The 10,330-nt window shown below is 39.6% G+C and overlaps 1 protein-coding gene across 2 annotated transcripts in view; it reads left to right on the top strand.

Annotated features, from left to right (window-relative positions):
- The window catches only part of KDM1A (lysine demethylase 1A), a 184,878-nt gene extending 175,327 nt beyond the window's left edge, over positions 1-9,551 (top strand). Inside the window, exon 10 of one of the 2 annotated variants that reach the window (XM_053707204.1) lies at positions 9,370-9,551. In XM_053707204.1, the coding sequence (XP_053563179.1) occupies positions 9,370-9,535 (166 nt within the window). In that variant the 3' untranslated portion in view covers positions 9,536-9,551. The remainder of the gene's footprint in view (positions 1-9,369) is intronic. The other variant, XM_053707203.1, reaches the window with a different exon arrangement.
- Positions 9,552-10,330: the final 779 nt, after the last annotated feature.

The raw sequence follows: 10,330 nt of genomic DNA, 5'->3' as shown, positions 1-10,330 counted from the left end.
AGCTGCTTTCTGGTTTGAGGCTCTAGAAGAGGCTCTTCAGATGGAGACTCCATTAGAAAAAAATTTGGACAGCATTTAAGGCCCTTAAATTGGCTAATTCTTTTATTACAGATAACGCTTTTCCTTATAAGGACAAAATTTGCGGCAAAGAATTCAGGTTTTGCCATTTTAGCCCGCAGGGTTTTATGGCTTAAATCCTGGTCTGCTGATGTGTCATCTAAAACTAAACTTTTGAACATCCCTTTCAAAAGAGAGACCCTATTCGGGCCTGAACTGAAAGAGATTATTTCAGACATCACTGGAGGGAAAGGTCATGCCCTCCCTCAGGATAGATCAAATAAGATGAGGACCAAACAAAATAATTTTCGTTCCTTTCGGAATTTCAAGAGTGGTTCCGCTTCAGCTTCCTCTACTGCATAGCAAGAGGGGAATTTTGCCCAATCCAAGTCAGTCTGGAGACCTTACCAGGCTTGGAACAAGGGTAAACAGGCCAAGAAGTCTGCAGCTGTCTCTAAGACAGCATGAAGGGGTAGCCCCCGATCCAGGACCGGATCTAGTAGGGGGCAGACTCTCTCTCTTCGCTCAGGCTTGGGCAAGAGATGTTCACGATCCCTGGGCTTTGGAAATTGTGTCCCAGGGATATTTTCTGGAATTCAAAGGCTCTCTTCCAAGGGGGACTTTTCACATTTCTCGATTGTCTGTAAACCAGACAAAGAGAGAGGCGTTCTTACGCTGTGTAGAAGACATACATACCATGGGGGTGATCCGCCCAGTCCCAAAAGAGGAGCAGGGGCTAGGATTTTACTCAAACCTGTTTGTGGTTTCCAAAAAAGAGGGAACTTTCAGATCAATCTTGGATCTCAAAATTCTAAACAAGTTCCTCAAAGTTCCATCATTCAAGATGGAGACTATTCGGTCTATTCTACCTCTGATCCAGGAGGGACAATATATGACCACCGTGGACTTAAAGGATGCGTATCTACACATCCCTATTCACAGAATTTTCACAAGGGTGCTAGGGTCCCTTCTGGCGGTTCTACGACCACGGGGCATAGCAGTGGCGCCTTATCTAGACATCTTAATTCAGGCGTCAACTTTCCAGCTATCCAAGTCTCACACGGACATTGTGTTGGCTTTTCTGAGATCTCACGGGTGGACGGTGAACATAAAAAGTTCTCTCTTCCCTCTTATAAGAGTTTCCTTCCTAGGGACTCTGATAGACTCAGTAGAAATGCAAATTTCTTTCATGTAATTAGCAAGAGTCCATGAGCTAGTGACGTATGGGATATACATTCCTACCAGGAGGGGCAAAGTTTCCCAAACCTTAAAATGCCTATAAATACACCCCTCACCACACCCACAATTCAGTTTTACAAACTTTGCCTCCGATGGAGGTGGTGAAGTAAGTTTGTGCTAGATTCTACGTTGATATGCGCTCTGCAGCAAGTTGGAGCCCGGTTTTCCTCTCAGCGTGCAGTGAATGTCAGAGGGATGTGAAGAGAGTATTGCCTATTTGAATGCAGTGATCTCCTTCTACGGGGTCTATTTCATAGGTTCTCTGTTATCGGTCGTAGAGATTCATCTCTTACCTCCCTTTTCAGATCGACGATATACTCTTATATATACCATTACCTCTGCTGATTCTCGTTTCAGTACTGGTTTGGCTTTCTACAAACATGTAGATGAGTGTCCTGGGGTAAGTAAATCTTATTTTCTGTGACACTCTAAAGCTATGGTTGGGCACTTTTTTATAAGTTCTAAATATATGTATTCAAACATTTATTTGCCTTGACTCAGAATGTTCAACTTTCCTTATTTTTCAGACAGTCAGTTTCATATTTGGGATAATGCATTTGAATTAATAATTTTTTCTTACCTTCAAAAATTTGACTCTTTTTTCCCTGTGGGCTGTTAGGCTCGCGGGGGCTGAAAATGCTTCATTTTATTGCGTCATTCTTGGCGCGGATTTTTTTGGCGCAAAAATTCTTTTCCGTTTCCGGCGTCATACGTGTCGCCGGAAGTTGCGTCATTTTTTTTACGTTATTTTGCACCAAAAATGTCGGCGTTCCGGATGTGGCGTCATTTTTTGGCGCCAAAAGGCATTTCGGCGCCAAATAATGTGGGCGTCTTGTTTGGCGCTAAAAAAAATATGGGCGTCGTTTTTGTCTCCACATTATTTAAGTGTCATTATTTATTGCTTCTGGTTGCTAGAAGCTTGTTCACTGGCATTTTTTTCCCATTCCTGAAACTGTCATTTAAGGAATTTGATCAATTTGCTTTATATGTTGTTTTTTCTATTACATATTGCAAGATGTTCTACGTTGCAACTGAGTCAGAAGTTACTTGAGGAAAATCACTACTCGGGGCTGGAGCTACCAAGCTAAGTGTATCTGCTATAAATTTTTGGTACCTGTTTCTCCAGCTGTTGTTTGTATTGCATGTCATGACAAACTTATTAATGCAGATAAAATTTCCTTTAGTACTGTTATATTACCTGTTGCTGTTCCGTCAACATTTAATTTTCAGAGTGTTCCTGATAAACATAAGAGATTTTATTTTTTAAATCCATTTAGAAGGCTATGTCTGTTATTTCTCCTTCTAGTTTACATAAAAGTCTTTTAAAACTTCTCTTTCTTTCAGATGAATTTTTAAATGAACATCATCGTTCTGATACTGATAATGGTTCTTCTGGTTCAGAAGTTTCTGTCTCAGAGGTTGATGCTGTTATATCTTTTTATTTGTTCAAGATGGAATTTATTCGTTCTTTATTTAAAGACGTATTAATTGCTTTAGATATAGAGGATTCTGGTCCTCTTGATACTAAATCTAAACGTTTAAATAGGGTTTTTTAAAATCTCCTGTATTTATTCCAGAAGTGTTTAATCTCCCTGATGCTTTTTCTGAAGTAATTTCCAGGGAATGGAATAATTTGGGTAATTCTTTTGCTCCTTCTAAACGTTTCAGCAATTATATTCTGTGCCATCTGACAGATTAGAGTTTTTTGGGACAAAATCCCTAAGGTTTGGGGCTGTCTCTATTCCTGCTAAAATGTACTTCTATTCTTACGGCAGATAATACTAAATTTAAGGATTCTTTAGATAAGAAAATTGAATCCTTTCTAAGAAAAGTTTACTTATGTTTAGGTAATCTTCTTAGACCTGCTATATTTTTACCAGATGTTGCTGCAGCTTCATCTTTTTGGTTAGAAGTTTTAGCGCAACAAATAACAGATCATAATTTTATAGCATTATTTTTATTCTATAACATGCTAATAATTTTATTGGTGATACCATCTTTTGATATCATTTGAGTTGATGTCAGGTATATGTCTCTAGCTATTTTAGCTAGAAAAGCTTTATGGATTTAACTTGGAATGCTGATATGTCTTCTAAGTTAACTTTGTTTTTTCCTTTCTTTCCAGGGTAATATTCATTTTTTCGTTCTTTTTCTCATAATAAGGAACAAAAGCCTGATCCTTCATCCTCAGGAGCGGATTCAGTTTGGAAACTATTTTCAGTTTGGAATATATCCAAGCCTTATAGAAACCTATAGTCAGCTCCTAAGTACCCATGAAGGTGCGGCCCTTTTTTCCAGTTCAGCTGGTATGGGGCAGATTACGTTTTATTCAAAAGAGTTTGGATCAATTCCGTTCTCAATCTCTGGTTTCAGAACATTGTTTCAGAAAGGTACAGAATTGGCTTCAGTTAAGGCCTCCTGCTAAGAGATTTTTTTCTTCCCGTGTCCCAGTTAACACAGCAAGGCTCAGCATTTCTGAAATGTGTTTCAGATCTAGAGTTGGCTGGAGTAATTATGCCAGTTCCAGTTTTGGAACAGGGGCTAGGGTTTTATTTTATCTCTTCATTGTACCAAAGAAGGTCAATTCCTTCAGACCAGTTCCGGATCTATTGAATCGTTATGTATTCCAACATTAAAGATGGTTTCTGTAGGACTATTCTGCCTGTTGTTTAGCAAGGGCATTTTATGTCTACAATAGTTTTGCAGGATGTGTATCTGCATATTCCGATTCATTCAGATCACTTTTAGTGTTTGAGATTCTCTTTTTAGACAAGCATTACCAGTTTTGTGGCTCTACTGTTTGGCCTAGCCTCAGTTCCAAGAATTTTTTTCAAAGATTCTCGGTGCCCTTCTTTCTGTATTCAGAGAACAGGGTTTTTTCCTTATTTGGACGATTATCTTGGTATTTGCTCAGTCTTCTCATTCAAAGAATCTCATGCGATTCGACTTGTGTTGTTTCTTCAAGATCATGGTTGGAGGATCAATTTACCAAAAGTTCATTGATTCCTCAGTCAAGGGTAACCTTTCTGGGTTTCCAGATAGATTCAGTGTCCATGACTCTGTCTTTAACAGACAAGAGACGTCTATTGTTTTCAGCTTGTCGAAACCTTCAGTCACAATCATTTCCTTCGGTAACCATATGCATGGAAATTCTAGGTCTTATGACTGCTGCATTGGACGCAATCCCCTTTGCTTGTTTTTCACATGCGACCTCTTCAGCTCTGTATGCTGAATCAATGGTGCAAGGATTACACAAAGATATTTCAATTTATATCTTTAAAACCGATTATTCAACACTCTCTAACGTGGTGGACAGATCACCATCGTTTTATTCAGGGGGCTTCTTTTGTGCTTCCGACCTGGACTGTAATTTCAACAGATACAAGTCTCACAGGTTGGGGAGCTGTGTGGGGATCTCTGTCGGCACAAGGAGTTTGGGAATCTCAGGAGGTGAGATTACTGATAAATATTTTGGAACTCCGTGCAGTTTTCAGAGCTCTTCAGTTTTGGCCTCTTCTGTAGAGAGAATCGTTCATTTGTTTTCAGACAGACAATGTCACAACTGTGGCATACATCATCAAGGAGCGACTCACAGTCCTCTGGCTATGAAAGAAGTATCTCAATTTTTTTGGTTTGGGCGGATTCCAGCTCCTGTCTAATCTCTGCGGTTCATATCCCAGGTGTAGACAATTGGGAAGCGGATTATTTCGGTCGCCAAATGTTGCATCAGGGCGAATGGTTCTTCACCCAGAGGTATTTCTTCAGGTTGTTCAAATGTGGGAACTTCCAGAAATAGATCTGATGGCCTCTCATCTAAACAAGAAACTTCCCAGGTATCTGTCCAGATCCCGGGATCCTTAGGCGGAGGCAGTGGATGTATTATCACTTCCTTGGAAGTTTCATCCTGTCTATATCTTTCCGCCTCTAGTTTTTCTTCCAAGAGTAATCTCCAAGATTCTGAAGGAATGCTCGTTGTTCTGCTGGTAGCTCCGGCATGGCCTTACAGGTTTGGTATGCGGATCTTGTCCGGATGGCCTCTTGCCAGCCGTGGACTCTTCCGTTAAGACCAGACCTTCCGTCGCAAGGTCCTTTTTTCCATCAGGATCTCAAATCCTTAAATTTTAAGGTATGGAGATTGAACGCTTGATTCCTGGTCAAAGAGGTTTCTCTGACTCTGTGATTAATACTATGTTACAGGCTCGTAATTCTGTATCTAGAGAGATATATTTTAGAGTCTGGAAGACTTACATTTTTTGGTGTCTTTCTCATCTTTTTTTCTTGGCATTCTTTTAGAATACCGAGAATTTTACAGTTTCTTCAGGATGGTTTAGATAAGGGTTTGTCTGCAAGTTCCTTGAAAGGACAAATCTCTGCTCTTTCTGTTCTTTTTCACAGACAGATTGCTATTCTTCCTGATATTTATTGTTTTATACAAGCTTTGGTTCGTATAAAACCTGTCATTAAGTCAATTTCTCCTTCTTGGAGTTTGAATTTGGTTCTGGGAGCTCTTCAAGCTCCTCCCTTTGAACCTATGCATTCATTGGTCATTAAATTACTTTCTTGGAAAAGTTTTGTTCCTTTTGGCCATCTCTTCTGCCAGAAGAGTTTCTGATTTATCTGCTCTTTCTTGTGAGTCTCCTTTTCTGATTTTTCATCAGGATGAGGCGGTGTTGCGAACTTCTTCTGAATTTTTACCTAAAGTTGTGTATTCCAACAACATTAGTAGAGAAATTGTGGTTCCTTCATTATGTCCTTATCCTAAGAATTCTAAGGAGAAATCTTTGCATTCTTTGGATGTTGTTAGAGCTTTGAAATATTATGTTGAAGCTACTAAGTCTTTCCGAAAGACTTCTAGTCTATTTGTTATCTTTTCCGGTTCTAGAAAAGGCCAGATAGCTTCTGCCATTTCTTTGGCATCTTGGTTGAAATCTTTAATTCATCTTGCCTATGTTGAGTCGGGTAAAACTCCGCCTCAGAGGATTACAGCTCATTCTACCAGGTCAGTTTCTACTTCCTGGGCGTTTAAGAATGAAGTTTCGGTTGATCACATTTGCAAAGTTGCAACTTGGTCCTCTTTGCATATTTTTACTAAATTCTACCATTTTGATGTAATTCCTTCTTCTGAAGCAGTTTTCGGTAGAAAAGTATTTCAGGCAGCAGTTTCAGTATGAATCTTCTGCTTATGTTTTTTATTATACTTTATTTTGGGTGTGGATTATTTTCAGCAGGAATTGGCTGTCTTTATTTTATCCCTCCCTCTCTAGTGACTCTTGTGTGGAAAGATCCACATCTTGGGTAGTCATTATCCCATACGTCACTAGCTCATGGACTCTTGCTAATTACATGAAAGAAAACATAATTTATGTAAGAACTTACCTGATAAATTCATTTCTTTCATATTAGCAAGAGTCCATGAGGCCCACCCTTTTTTGTGGTGGTTATGATTTTTTTGTATAAAGCACAATTATTCCAATTCCTTATTTTATATGCTTTCGCACTTTTTTATCACCCCACTTCTTGGCTATTCGTTAAACTGAATTGTGGGTGTGGTGAGGGGTGTATTTATAGGCATTTTAAGGTTTGGGAAACTTTGCCCCTCCTGGTAGGAATGTATATCCCATACGTCACTAGCTCATGGACTCTTGCTAATATGAAAGAAATGAATTTATCAGGTAAGTTCTTACATAAATTATGTTATTTCTGACGGAGGTCAGAAAATCAACTCTTAACTACTTGCCGAGCTCTTCATTCCATTCCTCGGCCATCAGTGGCTCAGTATATGGAGGTAATCGGACTCATGGTAGCGGCAATGGACATAGTTCCTTTTGCCCGCCTACACCTCAGACCAGTACAACTATGTATGCTCAAACAGTAGGAATGGGGATTATGCAGATTTGTCTCCTCAACTGCATCTGGACCAGGAGACCAGAAATTCTCTTCTCTGGTGGTTGTCTCAGGACCACCAGTCTCAGGGAATGTGTTTCCGCAGGCCAGAGTGGCTCATTGTAACGACAGATGCCAGCCTGTTAGGCTGGGGTGCAGTCTGGAACTCCCTGAAAGCACAGGGCTGATGGTCTCGGAAGGAATCTCTTCTCCCAATAAATATTCTAGAACTGAGAGCGATATTCAATGCGCTTCAGGCGTGGCCTCAGCTTGCTGCGGCCAAATTCATCAGGTTTCAGTCGGACAACATCACGACTGTAGCTTATATCAATCATCAAGGAGGAACAAGAAGTTCTCTAGCGATGATGGAGGTAACCAAAATAATCCGATGGGCAGAGGATCACTCTTGCCATCTCTCAGCAATCCACATCCCAGGAGTAGAGAACTGGGAGGCGGATTTCCTAAGTCGTTAGACTTTTCATCTGGGGGAGTGAACTCCATCCGTAGGTATTTGCCCAGCTGATTCAGCTATGGGGCACACCAGAATTGGATCTGATGGCGTTCCGTCAGAATGCCAAACTTCCTCGTTACGGGTCCAGGTCCCGGGATCCCAAGGCGGTACTGATAGATGCTCTAGCAGTGCCTTGGTCCTTCAATCTGGCCTATGTATTTCCTCTCCTTCTACGTCTGGTTGCCAGAATGAAGCAGGAGAGAGCTTTGGTGATTCTGATAGCACCTGCGTGGCCACGCAGGACTTGGTATGCAGACCTAGTGGATATGTCCTCGGTTCTACCATGGACTCTGCCAATGAGGCGGGACCTTCTAATCCAAGGTCTGTTCACGCTTCCAAATCTAATTTCTCTGCGTCTGACTGCTTGGAGATTGAACGCCTGATTCTATCAAAGCATGGTTTCTCTGAGTCGGTCATTGATACCCTGATTCAGGCTAGAAAGCCTGTCACCAGGAAGATCTATCATAAGATTTGGCGCAAATATCTTTATTGGTGTGAATCCAAAGGTTACTCATGGATTAAGATTAAAATTCCTAGAATATTGTCTTTTCTCCAAGAAGGTTTGGAGAAGGAATTATCAGCTAGTTCCTTATAAGGACAAATATCTGCTTTGTCTATTCTTCTACACAAACGTCTGGCAGATGTCCCAGACGTTCAAGAATTTAGTCAGGTTTTGGTCAGAATCAAGCCTGTATTTAAACCTGTTGCTCCGCCATGGAGCCTAAATTTAGTTCTTAAAGTTCTTCAAGGGGTTCCGTTTGAACCTATGCATTCCATGGATATTAAGCTTCTATCTTGGAAAGTTTTGTTTTTAGTAGCTATCTCTTCGGCTCAAAGAGTTTCTGAGCTATATGCTTTACAGTATGATTCCCCTTATCTTATTTTCCATGCAGATAAGGGGGTTTTGCGTACCAAACCTGGGTTTCTTCCTATGGTTGTTTCTAATAAGAATATCAATCAAGAGATTGTTGTTCTTTCACTGTGTGAGACTGCTGGACAGCAGCCTCCTGAAAGTATTACTGCTCATTCTACTAGAGCTGTGGCTTCCACATGGCTTTTAAAAATGAGGCTTCTGTTGAACAGATTTGTAATGCGGCGACTTGGTCTTCGCTTCATACTTTTTCCAAATTTTACAAATTTGATACTTTTGCTTCTTCAGAGGCTATTTTTGGGAGAGAGGTTCTACAAACAGTGGTGCATTCCGTTTAAGGTTCCTGTCTTGTCCCTCCCTTCATCAGTGTCCTAAAGCTTTGGTATTGGTATCCAACAAGTAAGGATGAATCCATGGACTTGATACATCTTACAAGAGAAAACATAATTTATGCTTACCTGATAAATTTATTTCTCTTGTGATGTATCGAGTCCACAGCCCGCCCTGTTAAGACAGGCATATATATTTTTAAACTTTCAGTCACCACTGCACCCTATAGTTTCTCCTTTTTCTTCCTAGCCTTTGGTCGAATGACTGGGGGGTGGAGCTATATAGGCAGCTCTGCTGTGGGTGCTCTCTCTGCCACTTCCTGTGGGGGAGGAGAATATCCCACAAGTAAGGATGAATCCGTGGACTCGATACATCACAAGAGAAATAAATGTATCAGGTAAGCATAAATTATGTTTTTATTAAAGATTGTAACAAACATTCCAATATATTTATATTCACATTTGTTTTCTGTTTTTAGGTTACAGGAAAAACATGTAAAAGATGAACAAATTGAGCACTGGAAAAAAATAGTAAAAACTCAAGAAGAATTAAAAGAACTGCTTAATAAGGTGAGATTACTTTGCCTATTAAAGAGAAATAACACCAAGCACACTTCTTTCCTAACTCAGAGCATTCAATTTTAAACACTTTTCTAATTTACTTCTATTATCAATTGTGCTTCATTTTGTTGGTATCAGTTGTTGAAGGAGCAGCAATGCACTATTGGGAGATCAGATGAGCCAGGGACAATAGGCATATATGTGCAGCTAGCCACCAATCGGCAGCTAGCTCCCAGTAGTGCATTACTGCCCCCGGAGTCTACCTAGGTATGCTTTTCAACAAAGAATACCAAGAGATTGGAACAAATTAGATAATAGAAATAAAATGTAAAGTTGTTTAAAATTGCATGCTCCATTTAAGTCAGGAGTTGAATTTTGAATTTACTATCCAATTAAAAAGTGTTAAAAATTGTTTAGACATGGCTATATGAATGTATCATATAATATATATGTGTGTATGTATGTGTATATGTATGTATGTGTATATGTATGTATGTGTATATGTATGTATGTATACATGTATGTATGTATATATGTATATGTGTGTGTGTATATATGTATGTGTATATGTATGTGTATATGTATGTGTATGTATATATGTATATATATATATATATATATATATATATATATATATATATATATATATTGTATGTGTGTGGATAGATAGATATAGATAGATATCTCTTTTTTTATGATACGATGAGTCGACGGATCATCTTAATTACTAATGGGATATTCACCTCCTGGTCAGCAGGAAGCGGCAAAGAGCACCACAGCAGAGCTGTTAAATAGCTCCTCCCTTCCCTCCCACTCCAGTCATTCTCTTTGCCTACGTTAGTGATAGGAAGTGGTAAAGTGAGGTGTTAGATTAGATTC

This window comes from Bombina bombina, chromosome 3 (genome assembly GCF_027579735.1).
Source record: "Bombina bombina isolate aBomBom1 chromosome 3, aBomBom1.pri, whole genome shotgun sequence".
In the NCBI taxonomy this organism is placed as follows: Eukaryota; Metazoa; Chordata; class Amphibia; order Anura; family Bombinatoridae; genus Bombina; species Bombina bombina.
Note: the sequence above shows the minus strand (reverse complement) of the source record. Positions and strands in the feature narration are given on the sequence as shown.